The sequence below is a fragment of the Protopterus annectens genome, chromosome 2.part0 (genome assembly GCF_019279795.1).
Source record: "Protopterus annectens isolate FY-2018-M chromosome 2.part0, PAN1.0, whole genome shotgun sequence".
NCBI lineage: Eukaryota > Metazoa > Chordata > Ceratodontiformes > Protopteridae > Protopterus > Protopterus annectens.
In genome coordinates, this window is record NC_056728.1 from 1426707355 (window position 1) to 1426725893 (window position 18539).

An 18539-nucleotide genomic window follows, 5' to 3' on the forward strand; every position below is an offset into this window, starting at 1 on the left:
CTGGGCACCACTTACTAATGTTTTACCATTATTACAAAAGTCAGAAACTAGGCATTCATGCCAAAGTAACCTCGAGACACAGCAAAAAGTTGACAGATGATATCAAATCATACAAAAATTGAAAATACAGCAGAAATACAATATAAATATACTGTAAGCTGAAAAAATGCTTATTTTAGATGTTAACTAACAAAGTTAAGTGCTTTCTTCCCTCAGGACTTCTTCAGAACTCAGAGTTTTGAAGAAGTCTTGTGGGATGAAAGCACTTAATTTTATTATTAAAAGTCTAAATTAAGCCTTTTTTCAGTTTGTGGTGTTGATTACTTAGTCAGCTTTTTTTATGTAATTTTATTAAAACAATTAAGTGAAGATAAGAACATTAGGATTTCTAGACCAGACAAAGGAGGTGGAATGGTCATTATGGACAACATTCTGTATGGAGCCAAAATGTAGGAATTATTAAGAGATGAAAGTAGATACGAAACAGTATCCATTAATGAGATAAATATAGCCTATTCTAAAATCAAGTTTGCCCTAAGTGAACTTTTTAATAATGAATTATTTGGCAAACAAATTTTTGACTTTTTATTCTCGGTTGGAGTGCGGGGAGTGTCTTCTGTATGGAGTCTGCATGTCCTCCCCGCAGTTGGGTGGGCATTTCTGTGTGGAGTCTGCATGTCCTCCCCGTGGTTGGGTGGGCATTTGAAAGACATGCATAAATGGGCATACCTTCATTGAAGGTTGAACGTCGAGCTGGCACCTTGGCATTCATCAAAATCTACTGCCAATCATTAGCGGACCGGAGTTCCGCTCTGGCCACCCCTAACCGGGAAAAGCTGAAAGACAACAATACTTGTTGAAAAACCTGTTATTCCAGTAATTTTTGGTATTGTCAAAGTGTATAAGAACACTCAAATCCCTTCGATCAGTCCGATTGTTTCAGCTAGAGGTTCAAAAATGTACCCTCTAGCTAAATTTATTGATGCTAAAATTAAGAAAGTTTGGGTAGATCAGGAAGGCTTCCTTAAAGACTCACGGGATTTGTTAAGAAATGTAAAGCAAGAGTTATTGTATATTGATACAAGTTTTCTTACTGTAGACATTGTGGACCTTTTTTCGGTCATCCCGCATGATGTAGGGATGGAATGGTTTTTAGATGCTTTATTGGCCACAAAGAAATTTAAATGGAAATAATTGAGAGTTATTATGGCACTATTAGATTTGGTTTTAGTAAACAACTTTCTAATTCTTGAAGGAGAGTTTTTTAGGCAAATACAAGGAGTTGCCATGGGGGCCTGTTGTGCCCCCAGTTTTGCGAATATCATGTTGAGTGTTTGGGAGAAAAAGTTTCTACTCATCTCCCTTTATAAAAATTATTGGAGCTTTTTTAAGAGATATCTAGATGATCTTTGTTTCTTTTTGACAGCAGGAGAAGAAAAATTAGTAGAATTTATACAACAGGAGAAGAAAAATTAGTAGAATTTATACAATATATTAACAGTACAATGAGTTTCCTCAAATTTACATTCAGTTTTGACAAGGATAAATTAAACTATTTGGATGTTACTATCTATAAAAATTTTGCTAAGAATAGTTTGGAGTCTAAGATCTACAGAAAAGAGACTTTTTCAAATACATATCTGTTTTATACAAGCGTGCACCCTTATAAACACAAGAGGAACCTGGTTAAGGGGCAATACATTAGAATATCAAGAATGACCTCTGTACAAGATGAATTTTTAAAAGAGTGTAGTAATTTAAAACAAATGTTTTTTAACAGGAAATATCCAGGAAATTTCATTAATGAAGTAATGGATGAGGTCAGTACTGGTAGAGGAGACAGGTTTGGCCCAATTTTAGGAATTAATTTAACAAATAATGAAGGAAGAAATGTAGTGGACACAGTGATCGAAAAAGAAGAAAAAAAACTGTGGTAGTGCATTTATGTTGAATTTCAACTGCAACACAGGTTTAGTTAAACAGACAGTGAATCAAAATTGGAAAATATTTTCTGAATTTTCAGATCTAGATATGATTTTCAAGCAACCCATTGTGTTTGGTTATAGAAAGGACAGTAATATTAAAAGTATTTTAGAAAATAACACAAAATAAAAATGAAGCAAACCAGCCAAAACACTTTGCCGAATATTACACCAACTGTGTAAAACCAATACGTATTGAATAAAATATAATGTAAGTTGGTGTCAGCTCATACGAACCTTTTGGTTCTATTTAAAAAACACTTGTGAAAAAACTTCCACAATAAGAGAAACTTTCAATTTGAAGTAAAGTTACCTTTCTTTATGAGCTCACACAGTCTTTTCACGGTCTTTTCAGACGACAAAAAATAGCCATGAAGTTCCACTATTAACCCGTTGCCAAAAACGTGCAACAACCAAGCCGAATTGTGAAACAAACTTTCTGTTCGGAATGAGTTTACCTTCCGTTGTAAACTCACGCTGTCTATTCCAACGGCTAAATAATATAACTCCTCTATTGTTCCGTTGCACAGAACCGTGCTTCAAAAAGCTCTAAAAGCTGATGTTAAAGGCAAACCAGGAAGGGTATGTAAGCCAAGGTCTATTCAGACCAGGTAGAACGACCAAGTCTTCTGTGTGTTTTTTTCACAAGTGTTTTTTAAATAGAACCAAAAGGTTCGTATGAGCTGACACCAACTTACATTATATTTTAGAAAATAATTCACATAGAAATGAGATAGGGAATATGAAAAAGGTATATTTAGGTGTGGAAGATGCGCACAGTGTAAATATGATATGAATAAGGAAAAACATTATTTATTAGGTAGAGATAGGTTACTTATAAGTAATAACTATGCCAATTGTGACACAAAAGGTATTGTGTATCTTGCTGAGTGTAAAAAATGCACCTCCTTTTATGTTGGAAAAACAGAAAGGGCATCAAGAAGGAGAATATACAAACACTTATTTGACATCCGTAAACAGGATTTTAATAATGCCCTTTAAAAGCATAGCACAACATGTAAGGATGCTAATTTCTGTTTTTTTTTTGTGTGCTAGAAGTGATAACACACGATGTCAGAGGTGGTGACTGGGAAAACAGGATAGAAGTTAGAGAATTATACCAGCAGCTTATTTTGGAGGTGTGCAGGACACCAGGGTTGAATGAACATATTTCCATGGTACCTGTACTAAAATTGAGGGCAGTAAGACTGTGAAAAAACAGCAATAAAAATTGTACTAATATATAAGTTGGCTAGTTTTTGAATTGAAGACTCTATCAACCAATTATTTAAAATTTAAAAATATTTATTTTATACATTTGTACAAAGTTTAGTGCAATTGCAAGTTTAGCCACATTATGGTGCCATTCCTTTCTCTCTCTCTCGCTCTCTCTCTCTCTCTCTCCTTTTTTAGTATGTTTCCAATGATTAGTTTATGCTAGTATACATTTATGTATACATTAACTTATTTATTGAAAGTTTTTATAGATAAATTTTATATATATATATATATATATATATATATATTTTTTTTTTTTTTGTATTAGCACAAATGCACTTTAAACTATGTTTTAATATGTTTGAAATGTTTTTAATTCATGTATTTATAATTTAGTCCTTTAGCTTCCTTTGTGGGTAAGGTTGGTCAAGATTGCTTTAATAGGTATAGGATAATTAATTAATTAGTTAATTATATTTTTATATAAGGGGTTGGTTTTAACTATTGTAGTTTTTGCTGATGAAGTTACGTTGTTAACGAAAAACACGGTGAACAAGTTAAGCATTTTTTTTTTTTCGTGTGTTAATAAAGTTGGAGTTCATGCCTACAGTGGTTCCAGGTGCTTCGTTTTTTTTCATATTTTTTTTTATTTGGTTTCTTAGTCTTTTATTTTGGCTGGCTGCCCTGAGTCATACTTGGATCTTGATAAAATATACTGCTCCTACATGCAAATCACATGTATTATAAAAAAGAAATAAATGTGTCATATCTTCTTTAACAGAGTCATACTGATGATGTGATTTATATATATATATATATATATATATATATATATATATATATATATATATATATATATATATATATACACACAAATATATGAAGCCCAGAGAGATATTTGCTTTGCATATCATCTAACTAGCTTCTCATCAAGAGAGGCGGAGAATTAGCATGTAAGCAGGATAAACATCCTGGTCACAATTTTTTAAGTGTCAGTCTAAGTTTAGTGAGCTCAGGTATCCAATCTGTAGCATCATTATTTGTTCAGTACTGGCTGAAGGAATTCATACAGACACACTTTTAGAAGGTAGGAGATAAAAGAAGGCTGTACACTTTTAGCAACTACATTTTTCTCATCCTGCTTGCTCCTTTTCCCTTTCAGAACCATGACTTTCAATGGTACTTGGGTTGCAGATAAGGACGAAAACTACAAGAAATTTTTGGATAAGATGGGTATGTTTTATTTATTTTCTTTGAAAGTGTGCCTATTTTAATAGTTTTCTTATTTAAAATAAACCATTGTTGATTAGCAGTCAGTATATTGTCAGTCTGCGTACATCCATTAAAACTGGACAAAAATGTTTGCATCTTTAATGTTAAGTTTGTCAGTCAGAGTTAGTCAGTTCACTGGTATTTCAAACCTATTTGACCAGCTACAATAGTGAAAAGATTATCAGAATTTTTTAATAATTAAAATGATAAAAACAGTGTGTTGTAATTGAAATATATATTTAATCTTATTTGAGCATGTTTTTTGTTTTGAAAAATTTGCATTTTTTATTTTAAGTATTACTAAATTTGAAAACAGAAATTTAAAATTCTTTTTGTATATGAAATAATTTAATGGCATGCCATTTAAACATATTTATAAATAATACCTTTCTGTACTATCTATTTTTTCTGGATTCAGAATTATTTTTGTAATGAGTTCTAAAAATGTACATCAAAATGTGATCTGTTGTCTCATAATACTTTATATGCTTTCCTAAAAAATGTCAGGAGTTCTCTGAAATGTTGATGCAAAAAATATTTTAGAAAAGCATGCTTCAGAAAAGTGTGTTTTTTTCCACATGTGCTGTTTAATCAAGTATATTCATTTAAACTAGACCAAACTTGAATTGTCTTGAAATGTTATTCAGACAGGCTACCCCACCTTTGTATGTGCTGCTGTTTCAGGCATTTTCACTTAAACAAGCCTGAACCTGACTTCCTACATGATGGCAAGCAAGGAGGCTTTATAATCTCCACCCTAAATATCCAGTCAACTTAGAGGTGTTTCAGCTCACTATGTAGAATGGTTGCTTGTTTGCCCAGTTCTCTAAGTTGTTTTCTATAGTATGAGCAGGGGAGTCCATTCTTAATGAATAACATCCCACAAGCACATTCACAAACACAGGCACACACACGCGTGTGCGCTCACACACACACACAGACACACACACACACACACACACACACACACACACGCATGCACACACACGCACAAAACCCCAAGTCTCAATATCATATTAGTATTAGAATTAGTGTTAGTATTAGTATTAATATTAGTACTATTTGTTGACCAAGTTAGTCTCACTGTGTATAGCCAGTTTTCAAGGGAGACCAAAGACAGCATTTATACTGGCAAAGGGTAATTGGTCAGGATACTGGAACATGTTACTGTTCTTTTTCAAAAGAAATGGGGGTATCATTGTTTCATGCCACAGTTCTTTGTGTTTCTCTTTACTTGTTTGCTTAGATTAAGAAAATAAAAAAGAGCTAGAAAGACTTTCAAGTGAAATAATGCTGAGAAAATATCAGGACTTTGTTTATTGTCTCGTACATTAAAAAAAGCTAAGCAGTAGGACAAGGATGCACATAAGGTTATATGAGTACATTTTTGCAACACTTGTGTGAGATTTTTACTTAGTGGCAGGATGGGGCAATCTGCAAAGTCCTGTCAAGCCATCTATATCTAGAAGGCAATGAACAGTTTCCTGTGTTTTTGTATATCTGGGACTTAACAGAGATTAATGCATGTAAAACTATTTGCAAAAGCTGCATTTACATATAATGCAATTCATATCTGATACTGTATTGACAACGTTTGTGAAGGAATTGAATTTACACAATATGAAATTATTTGACTGCATTAGTATAGTTTTTACACTATAATAGCCAAAACATTTAAATGTCCTAAGTTACATGATCTGCATATAAATAGCATACTGCGTAAATAGTTTGATTAACCTGGTAAGGAAAGATAATGATGTAAATGCTGTTCTCATATATTGCTTATGTCAAATATGGAAAGGGCATTGCTCTGCTGTTTTGTACAACAAGGAGTAGAACTTAAAGAGAAAGGTTGAATTCAGACATTTTGAAACAGAAGATAAGTTCCTAGTTAGGTATGTGATTATATTATGATTTCAGATATTCATTTTATCTGTTTATGCTATGGCGTGTTCGTTTTCCTTTTGATTATATCACCCTGAATATTAATAAAGTCATATTCTTTGTTTGTAAGTGCCACAGGATCTTTTACATACACCTCCTCTACCATCAACAAATACAGGTAGGCCTTCAGTTTAAATCCCCCTTTGAAGGAATGTACATCAGCAGGACAACACCCCACGTCCTTATGCTTCATTGTGTAGTATGTTCTTGTATCTAGCACTGGAACATGTATCCAGGTTTCTGATGTGGGTACAGAACTTACAGCTATCTGACCTTTCTAGCATCATAGGTGATCATGATATTTGTTGAGCCACTGTTCATCCTGTTGCACAAGTCCTAGAACATGGGTTCTATAAATAATTATAAATGTAGTCTTACAGAATATTTATAAAAATACATACATTATGAACTCACAGAGCATGAATCTAAATGGTACAATGGTTATCATTGCAGTCTCACACCATTTAACTATTTAGTTCTGTTGTCATCTGGGATGCCTTCTGTACAAAGTATACATATCCTCCCTGGCTCTACATGGGTTTTAACTGCATGCTTTATTTGGCTCACAAATCCCAAAAGGATTCCATGATCAGTCAAATAGCTCATTCGTTTGCATGTTATGAGTGGTGCGAGTTTATGTGAAAAAAAAGAGACAGATAAGAGTGCTTGTCTGTGAGTATGTGCGTGTGTGTGTGTGTGTGTGTGTGTGTGTGTGTGTGTGTGTGTGTGTGTGTGTGTGTGTGTGTGTCTGTGTGTGTACGCGTGCACCAGGACATACTGCAATCCTTTATAGGATTACTTTCTTGTCCTGCCTACTGAGTGCTGGGATAGGGTTTGACTCCCCTGTGATCCAGAACTGGATAGAGAGGATAATTAGACAATGAATTAATTAATCTGAAATTCCTGTGCTATTGTAGATTCGGCTGGATTATTATCCATCCATCCACACACCCCTTTTCCCAGTTTTTGCAGATGGGGTTGTCACATCAATAGTGATCATCATTTATAGCCAATGCTCACACTGCTTGGTGAGTAATCCTGCTGTGGTTGTTCTACCAGACCACACACACACGCACACACACACACACACACACACACACACACACACACACACACACACACACACACACACACACACACACACACACACTCTCCTGCCCATTCCAGGGGGAAGAGTAGTTGACTAGGTATTTGTTGCAGGGAGGCATGGACTATGGGAGGAGTAGCCTGCAGCCATAGGCAAATGCAAGGTAAATTGAGGGGTAGGTCATAAATGAATCATAAATAAATCATAAATAAATGTATTTATGATTTATTAATCATAAATACATTTTCATCTCTGTACCACTCAGTTAGTTGCTGAATTATGTATATCTTCGGCTACTCATACATGTTTTTCATATGTACAATGCTCATAACTGTACCTGTATGTGAAATTCGACTCTGAACTGAATTCTTTATTTCTCTGCATAATTGTATCCTCTGTTATTTTAATTTGTTTTGGCATATAAATCACTATTGATTGCATTGTACTATTGTGGAGCTTTTCTCCCCAGGTGTCTGCTGAAAATGGGCCCCTGGCCCATTTGTACAGTACCCTGTTAACCAATGTAATAAATAAATAAAATGAAAAAAAAGTCCTCTAAAGAAAGCAAACAAAAAAAACGGTAGTACTATCAAAGATGGCCATAACTGACTAATTGGATGTATTTTATGATTGGGGGGTGGTGTCACATGATACTTTTTTGAATGTCTTTTAATGTGGTTTAACTTACTGTGTTTTAGATTTGCTCTGAAGAAGGATATTAACCCAAAAGCTTTGCATAACTATTACATTTTTTGGCGTTTCTTAGTCTGAGTTTTGTTTTGTTTAACAATCCACAATGCTGTCATATAATGATATTAAAGAAAGGTAAACATTTTTTTTCTTATATAATGTATCCACAACTGGGTGTGAATATCATGGGATATGGCTGGCTTTGTTTGATATCTCGGGCTTCAGCCTCATGATCAAACCATACCAACCTAAGTAAATCCTGTGATATCCTCACCCAGTTATGGATTATTACTGAACTTGCTGTGCGTGATATCACTGTACTGTTGCCACGGTAGAAAGCAAAGAGGCCTATTTTAGTAAGAGAATATGACTGCAAGCAGTGTTTTGATCCTAAATGTGATACAGTTGCATTAAGGCATGCTACCTGAATTCTGTCATTGTAGCAATGAAGGAATAATTGTATGTGTTATGCTCACTCTGCTGATAACCATGTTAAGCAGCAAATAAATACACAGAGGCTGACAGCAGAGATTAATTCAGGAAAAAAGAATCCTGGCAGTCTCAGTCTAGTCCACACATTCTATAGCAGAATTGGTATTACAGAATAACTTCTCCCAAAACAAGTTCTGAACCTTTAATACACGTTGTATGTTGTAGTAATAAGAGTAATGGGCCGTATACCTTGGGGTTGATCACTGTTACTAGGAAAATGAAGCCACATATCACACCAGTTTGCAATTTTAAACAAGTTGCCCAGCGAAAGCTTACAACAGTCTCTGTGTAATAGTGTATTATAACAAGTTAAGAATTCACTGCTACATTCTCTTCAGCTGTACACCACTCTTCAATTTTTAGGAATGTAGTATTCCTAAACTTCAAGTTACTCTCACACTTAGAAAAATAATTGCCATAAAACGAGTTGTAATAAATGACAGAAGTTTTCAGGAGGCTGTTTGCAAAAGGGATATATTTCTATTAAAAAGCAACAAGTCAACAGTTTATTTTTAATGTCCAGTATAAACATGCAGTTATATAATACCTCTCTTTCCTTTTTCTTTTCAATTTTTTAAGAAATTTCCTCATGTAACTGATTTTTTTGCCTTATAAACTTAGGTACCTAAATCGAACTAACATCAGTAAACTACATTCTTGTCTTGCCAACTTAATCTTTATTTTCTGTAATTTGCCTCTTACAGCCCTGTTATAATGCCCCTTTGTTTGTTAAAAATTATGACTTGTACTCATTACATGAGCATACAATATGTATTTCACTTTCCATTTGTAACTACACAAAAGTCTAAGTTGCTAGATGACATTCCTTCTTTGGTAAGAAACTGCTTTCTAATTATTCATTTCAGGTTGGTATTTTGCTCTTTATTTCCTAACTCAGGAAGTTAAAAATAATCTTTAAGTATCATTGTTATTTATTACTGATGTGGCCCCTTGTCTAGGGGAAATGATGCAATCTTTTACTGACATGAGCAGGAGTGCAGAATAGTGAGTGTGCTCTATGTGAGGCTTAACCTCTGCATAAAAGCTGTTTTTTTTTTTCAAAATTATGAGTTTTGATGATTTGTTATCCAAGCATTTGTGTGTTCAAAGTTACACCATAGATTCATATATATATATATATATATATATATATATATATATATATATATGGTTCCCATTCAGAAGCCTGAAACATCATAAGCCTGAAAATCAAAATCCTGAAACCAAAAGCCTGAAAATTCAGAATCCTGAAAACTCAAAATCCTGAAAGACCAAAATCCTGAAAGACCAAAATCCTGAAACTCAAAATCCTGAAAACACAAAATAGACATACTGATGTCATTGTGGCTTTGCTATTGTTAGCCCTGTGGTGTTAGGTCATGCGTTGGGGTCAGGTAAGTGTGCGGTTGGTTTTATTTTAGGGTTAGGCGGTTTAAGTGAGTTAGGGTTAGGCACAGGTTAGGCATGTATGCAATAGTGACAAATATTGGGGTTAGGCGGTTTAAGTGAGTTAGGGTTAGGCGGTCAGGTGAGTGTGCGATAGTGACGGACCTTAGGGTTAGGGTTAGGGTCAGGGTCAGTTGGTAGATATTAGTGTCTTTATAGTGACATATTAGCATTATTTGTGTTTTCAGGATTTTGAGTTTCAGGATTTTGGTCTTTCAGGATTTTGGGCTTTCAGGATTTTGAGTTTTCAGGATTCTGAATTTTCAGGCTTTTGGTTTCAGGATTTTGATTTTCAGGCTTATGATGTTTCAGGCTTCTGAATGGGAACCATATATATATATATATATATATATATATATATATATATATATATATATATATATGGGAACACTTCACATAATTGAATTACTGAAATCTCGAATTTCATATGGTCGAGGCCATATGATCGAGATTTTAGTAAATCGAATGTGTTTAGTGTTTACAAATAAGACTTTACTTACCTTAATACATTATGTGCACACAGAGGCAAGTATTGTTGTACGCCCTGTGTGTACGTAATGTTTTATTTGTTTTGCGGTGTTGGCAGGAAGTGAGAAATCTCCCATTTTGCACTTCCGCATACAGCGCAAGACGGGAGATTTCCCATCTCCCCACTGTAGCGCGATCTTGGAGTTGGTATATGTAAGTAGGGGGGGTGTGGGGGGCACAGCAAAAGCGAAGTTTGTGTTTTTTTTTTTTTTTTTTTTTTTTTTATGGTTTCCTTTCAGAAGTTCGAGTTTCCGAAACTCGAGCTTTTGGTTTCGGTTATTTGCAGTTCGAGGTTTTGGAAATTCGATCTTCTGAAGTGAATCCATATATATATATATATATATATATATATATATATATATATATATATATATATAAAACCTATACAGATACATGTGTGCATGTGTGCATGAGAGAACTGGAAATTTATGAATGAAAAAATGGCATATATTTTAAACTACTATACCATGCAATGTATTGACATGAATTTTGAATTGTTTGTCTCCAAAGTAATACAATGAAGTATATACAATACAACAACTATTCTTAATACGTCTGCTCTGACTGAAGAGCTTCTTTTTCATGTGGTGCTTGCTGAGTATCCTGTAGTAATCTGTGCCACATTTTCCATTTATTCCAAAAGATTTTAACTATATGACAAAGCATTGCAGGGTTTCTTTTTAACCCTTACCCTTGACTTCTCATGGTATCTGGATGCTGTGTTGGGTTTCTACCAGCTGTAAAGTAGTAGTGAGGAAATGAGCAAGAATAATGCAGCCTGTGCAGATGCTTGCACTGTGGTTTATACAATATGGCTTCCACCTCAACTATTTCATGACAGACTAGTATAAATGTTTCAGGGCAAAATGAGAGTGTACATAAGCAATGTCATTCGTATAATTAAATTCTCCACATTAAACCTTTGACAGTACATGGTCCATAAATGATGGACTTCCATTTGAAATGCATTCACAAGGCTAAAATTGCCAAGTATACCTCCTGATGAATAACCAGACTGGATTAAGGTAGAACTGGAAAGTCATAGAGATGCGGGCTTTTTGTAACTGCCAAGAAAGTAGACTCAGGGATAGGGATGTCCAGACTAGAGAAAAAAATGTGACAAATCTGAAAAGTACTTCTGCAGGTCAATATTGACCACATGAATTTGATAAAGGTTGGGGTTGATGTCAAGATACACCTTCCAAACTGAGACTCTTTGCATGGAAATGTCAGCACAAATATTCTATTTCCCTTTGAAACTGGCCGTAATATATCCAGAATCATCACGTGACTGTGTGAGTTTTTATATGATGTCAAGGTAGACTGCATATTTTTTGGGGGCTGCTCAGTTTTTCTATATGTGTAAGTGGATCTACTTTGAAAGGTCGAACCTCATATAATCAAAATCCATTTTCACGAAACAAAAATCGCGAAATTTTAAATACCCTAATGGCAAATTTTAACCATTCTACACTGTTGCACCATACAGACTGTGATATTGCCTTCTGCTCTCATTGTCAAGGCCAGAAACTACTACAATGTTTTATTTTTCCTTAACATGATAATTGAGCTGATCAAGTAGAACATAGATAGGACATAAACTACAACAGCATTCATCAGTGAGATAGAGTTCTAAACACCCCAGACACACACACACACACACACACACACACACACACACACACACACACACACACACACACACATACACACACACATAACACATGCGCGCACACACACACACACACACATTTCTTTAAAACTGAGCATTTAAGGTTGTTCTAATCTTTCTTTCTCATGTGTCTTCTGATGCAGACTGATATACTTTTGTTTCTGTAATGTAAAGTACCTTTGTTCTGTCTTTGCAAATAAGATCTCTCTAAAACTGCAAACAGTACTCCTGAATTGCCTATTTTCTGACAAACATCTTGCTTTCTTCTGGCGATGTTTTCCTAGGTATTTCAGTATTTAACTAGCTTTTCCTGCTTTTGCTTATTACTTATCGGTCATCTAAAATGAGTATCAGGGAGCCCTTTCAATTTCCTTTTTCCATTTGTACATTATCTCGTAGCTCTCTCGGCTGTGATAAAAACAATGAATGCTGACTACATATGAGGGAGTACAATCAAGGGCAATATATTCATAAAGCAACTGTTCCTCTCTCCAGCCAACTACTGTTGCAGTTTGTGACTGTCAGGAGACACACAGTTACAGATAAACTGCAAGCAAACGTAGACTGCCAAATTATTACGTTATGAATCATTAGACCTAAGTGGAAATAACTGCAGACATGTATCATGTTTTAAGTATGACCACAAAAGGCAATCCAGTTGAGATGCAGGAAGCCTTACTGTACACACACCACTTTTCCCTCACTCCTAGGAAACCAGTATTGAAATGAGAAGTCATTTCAGCCAAAGAAATGTCTGGAAACTATGAATAACTAAGTGGTATATCTAAAAGTAAGTCAGAGAGCTCTGACATTCTTCTAAGACAACATTTGGAGTATTCAGAAGAAGTAAAGGAACTGTTTATAATCCACAACACTGAGATGTGTAGTATGGCATGCAAGGGAGCCCGCAGGATTTTTTGCAGGGGGGGTGCAAAACCCAGAGCCCCACCCGTGCAGCCCCACCCTTCCCCCACACGCCCCTCCCCCATGCAGCCCTGCCCCACACGCAGCCCCCCCCCCACATACACACACAGCCATTCCAGTGTCCCATTACTTGGCTATTTCTCCCCATTTGCCACAGACACTGTTCAAATCTATCAGTATGCATACTGTCTTATGCTTTACTTCTACAATGATTACAGATATTTGGATTTAATTTACAACTTTTATTTAAAATTTTATAGCAGAAACACTGAGGCACGCATTTCATATTTGCTAAACAAAGCAACAGTCTTGCAATGAAAACAGACTTAGCATTAAAACTTCTCTGCTTTTGAAACTTACATTGATTGAAACAGCATTGAAACCCACATTCAAAGAGAATGCATCTGGGCAGTGGCAGGTTAAGTTTACTTTTGGGCTGTTTTCAAAGCATATCAAATGCGCACATTTTTAGGCCCATGCAAAAGTATGGTGATTCATGTTCCTGATAATTTAATTATATCCCTTGTACAGCACCTGCACCACCTATTAGAGTGTATTTTAAATTTACAGTTTTGAACATTTTCCAGTAAGCAGTGAAACAATTCAAAACATATGAACCAATAATGACAAACTGCCTAGGTCAGAACATTTCAAACATAAAAGGCCACTCAAACTTCTATCATTATAATCCACCAATATTACTCCATATGCACAATCTCTGCACTCTGCAGAAGTCATCTGAATTCCACATTAAAAAGATCTGAAACTAATGGAGAGATTGTTGCTATAAAACATATATTTCAGTGTTTTATCTACAAATGTAGTGCCCATTGCCCTAGAAGAATAAATTGCCTATGTTACATTAAAATAAATGGTAAGCTGCTATATTGCAACAGGGAATATGTGACAAGCTGAAAACGAGGTTCATAGTTACTAGGCACCAAAGGGACATACTCAGGACAGGACTGCAGCACCCCAACCCCTTAAAATACACATTTACATGCTGTGGGAGTAGAAGCTACAGCCCTCTGTATCAAGATGCAAGTATGCTACCTGCTGTGCTACTAACACTGCTTTAAAATTCTATACTACGATGATACCATTTGCTAAACAAAACAGTTGCACATTTTTACAAACCTAGCATGATGAGCAGCAGTAAACTTCTCTTCCCTTGAAGCTCTCAATTCCTTGAAAATAAATTCCACCTGCTAACTCTAAGTAGGTCATTTCAGACACACACACTTAACCTGTTAGTAAAAGAAATCTGGTCAAAGCCTAAAATAAAGAGGGACAGATTAAAATATTGCTCTGATGAACTTATAAAGTTAAGTTGCTAGAATAACAACAGAATTTGTGTTAGTAAACATTTTTTCTAAAGGATATGACACGTAAAACTGAAAATGTCTGTCACTAATTAGCAACTGCAATCCTTTTCAGGTGGAATATGAGGTAAAAATCTGGACGTTCTGCAAAAACCTGGATAGCTGAGGCATGGCCCACGGGGTATACTACCTTCCTCTGATACACATCCCTACCTGTCAATCTCATCTCATAGCACAAGTAATGTGTAAGGCCCAAAACTGGGAACACATTGAGAAAGTTGCTAGAATAAAAGGATTTGTGTTAGAATGCATTTTCTGAATGATATGAAGTCTGAAACTGAAATGCATGCCATTATTTATTAACATTAATGGTTACATCTGTAAAATGTGTACTGATGATTAATGTTGATGAGTATTCCTGACTAACATTTTTAAACTACAAACGAGTCCTTGTCCTGCAGAATGGGGTTGCACCGTAGGCTGTGCTGACATGCTTTTCTATAACATAACCTGCATTCCAGTGTGGTATTTTCCTGCACCACTGCACCAGCCTGTGTGTTCTAGATGAAGCTTTCATGATTTACAACATAAATGATTGCTCTGGTGCCATGTTACTAAAAAAAGTATTCCAGAAGAAGCCTTCCTCCAAGGAAATCCTACAGTAATACCAGTATGAGATGCACAGAGTTAGTACAGCAGGCCGATCTAGGCAGTAAAAGAATAAACAGGAACATCAACAGAGAAAAAAATCTATACAAAGCACACTACATTTTAATCATTCCAGTTTTCTATTCATTTGAAAGATAGAGTTTGAAGTGCTAGTGTTGTTTCAGAGCTCTGATTTAGATGTCTTTATATAAAAAAAGTTTACTGTCCGAAAGTGACAGACGCACATCTCTGCTATGCAAAAAAGAAGACAGACCTGTGCAGTTAATATTTCTGGGTAAAAGAGAGATCCCGGATCATGTGCGATGTGGAAATATAAAGTACTGGGATTTTTTTTTCTTTTTGTTTAATACCACACAATCTGTTGTTAGAATAATAAAAGTGCTTATGAAATCTACCTCTTGCTGTCTTTAACATTAATACAGTGTGGGCGTTAAAAACTACACAGCTGAGCTTTCACAACACCAATTTGATTAGGAGGGAAAATTACCTTAACTCCATAAGTTGGTTTTAAACATACTCGTTCGTGTCCAACACACTTCCTTTATAATTATATTGGTGGTATATCAATTTTATAGCAGCTTCTGCACCATTTTGGCACATAAACATGGTTATTTAATTTTAATAAAGAATTGTTTAATTTTATAGGACTTCAAAATAAGAAAAATTAAATGCATTTTCTATCCACCGAAAGTCGCAACTGGTTCTGTCTATGATTAACTACTGTAACTGTTTTAGTCTCCCTTTGGAAATGTGTGCAGAGCCTATACTGCAAACATCCTACAGCAGCCAGAAAAGCACACGGAACACACGAGGAAAACAAGATGGCAGGCAGGCAAGGCAGCTCATCACACTGTGATGGAGGGACGGTCGGACGTGCAGACACAGTAACTGGTGCACAATTTGAGGGTTGGATTTTTGGTGTAGGGAGGGAAAGGGAATATACAAATTTACACACTTCAGTCAGAGCACCACTCACTCACACACACTCCCTGATCTCAACTCAAGTGCGCCACTTTTGCATTTTGGCGCCAACCGCCAAGTGTTAAGTCAGTATGACTGTACAAAAAAGGACTCAATCAGGAGTGGAGCAACCACCAACCTACCTTCTTCTTCTTGCACCAAGTCCAACACCACCACCAGTCCAGTGCAGTCCTTCCACCATACGATGAATAGCCAGTCAGCCAGGATACTCTTCTCCACCATCCACCTGCAGTCTTCTATAATGATTGATGTAGTTAGAAAGTTTAAGGAGGAGTTTCAGGCTCGCCATGTCAGTTGTCAATTATGCATCATCATGTCATGTGACTGCCTGCCACACCACCTCCACTAACATCTCTTTTTCTAAAGTTCCGAATCCGATTCTGAAAAAAAATTGAACAATGCAGGCCAGGCGCTTTATAGGGGGGAAAAAAGTAAGTGCAAATAACAGAAAAAAAGTGTGTTTTGCAGATAGCATTAAGAAAATCCAGGCGGGGTACAAGTGCACCCCCTTGCACCTGCCTGCGGGCACCCTTGATGGCATGCATAGTAGAGACCTAAGGAAAGAGAGCCAAGACACTAACAATGAAATCACTAGCCTTTATGAGACATTCATTGTGAAGAAGAACAAAATGGGCTGCAGTCTAAAATCACAAATGTTGAAAATATAAGCAAATTTTAAGAATGCCATTCCCAAGGGAACATTTTAATCTTCAGTCTACATGTGTGTGTCTGGAGGGGGGGGTAAGCCAGTCTCCCACTTCGGTTCAAAAATTCCTCACAAAAACAGCTGGTCCTTCCCACAAGATATACATAATTCATTGAATGTACTCACTGATCCTGAAGGGTACACCCTGAGCTCAGATGCCTGCTGTAGTCTTGAGGCTTGGCAACTCCAACTTATTTCCTGGAGTACTACAGACCTGCACTTTACAGTAGATCTCCCTCAAACAGTTTGAATGAAATAAACAGGAGAAATGACAGGTGATAAACTCTTAGTAGCATCCTTCAGGTATAAAATTAAATATTTTGCAGGCCTGTTACTCTTATGTCAATGTGAGATGCACTCATTTAACATTGTCAGTGGCACAACAAAAAAAAAAAAATGTCATTAGCCTGTACTAGTGGTATATGGAGGAATAAAGTTTTGACTATAACACAGACGCGACCTAAGTTTGATTAATGGCTCAGGTGCACTGAAGATGTCATATGAGCAGAGAAACTGTGGTCTGATGCTTATTTTTCTTATTTTATTGACATGTTATGAACATAAGATTGGAATAAACTACAAAAAGCAACTTTGATGATGAAGTTTTGTTTTTTGGTGAATTACTGATTTGCTCTGTGTACTGTATCGCTCCATGCAACAACTAGTTGCCCTTCCTATTTATGTAGCTATCTAGCTATACATACACACACGCACACACACACACACACACACACACACACACACACACACACACACATATATATCCCACACACACACACACACACACACACATATATATATATATATATATATATATATATATATATATATATATATATATATATATATATATATATATGGTTCTACCTGAGTACGTCGACAACTGAGAAGATCAACAAGCGAATTGCGAGCGCCAGAAGATCGACAATGCAGAAGACCAACGCGACGGATGAAAACACCGACGCCGAGGATGCTGACATGGGAAAAGGCTGTGTAAGTATGCGGTAGTGACGGACATTAGGGTGCGAGTAAGGTAAGTGTGGATATTGATGGTCTGTGGGGATAGGGGTGGGTTAAGTGAGTTAGGGTTAGGGCACGGGTTAGGTAAGTGTGCGGTAGTGAAAGTCTTTGGGTTAGGGGCGGGTTAAGTGAGTTAGGGTTAGGGCGCGGGTTAGGTAAGTGTGCGGTAGTGAAAGTCTTTGGGTTAGGGGCGGGATAAGTGAGTTAGGGTTAGGGCGCGGGTTAGCTGAGTGTGCGATAGTGACGGACCTTAGGGTTAGGGTTTGGGTTAGAGTTGTAGATAGTTGTGTATGTGAGGTTTAGTGTGGGTTTGAAGGATTTTGGTGTGCTTGTGTTGTGTGTGTGGTTTTTGGACAGGGGATGTGTTTTGTTTGTTGATTGTTGTTATTGTGGTGTGTGCAGTGTATGAGGTTTCGTGTTTGTGTACCGTCGGTTATTTCGTTGTCGGGCATGTGAGGTTTCGTGTTTATGCACTGTCGATTATGTGGTGTCGGTGATTACTTTGTCGGTGTTCTGCAGTTTTGATTATGTCAGGTAGAACCATATATATATATATATATATATATATATATATATATATATATAT

General features: G+C 36.1%; 1 protein-coding gene across 2 annotated transcripts in view; it reads left to right on the forward strand.

The window, feature by feature from the left end:
• Window positions 1-4169: 4169 nt before the first annotated feature.
• The window catches only part of FABP2 (fatty acid binding protein 2), a 286606-nt gene continuing 272236 nt past the window's right edge, over window positions 4170-18539 (forward strand). Inside the window, exons 1-2 of one of the 2 annotated variants that reach the window (XM_044061650.1) lie at window positions 4170-4287; window positions 4363-4433. In XM_044061650.1, the coding sequence (XP_043917585.1) occupies window positions 4367-4433 (67 nt within the window). In that variant the 5' untranslated portion in view covers window positions 4170-4287; window positions 4363-4366. Of the gene's footprint in view, window positions 4434-18539 lie in introns of both variants that reach the window. The other variant, XM_044061651.1, reaches the window with a different exon arrangement.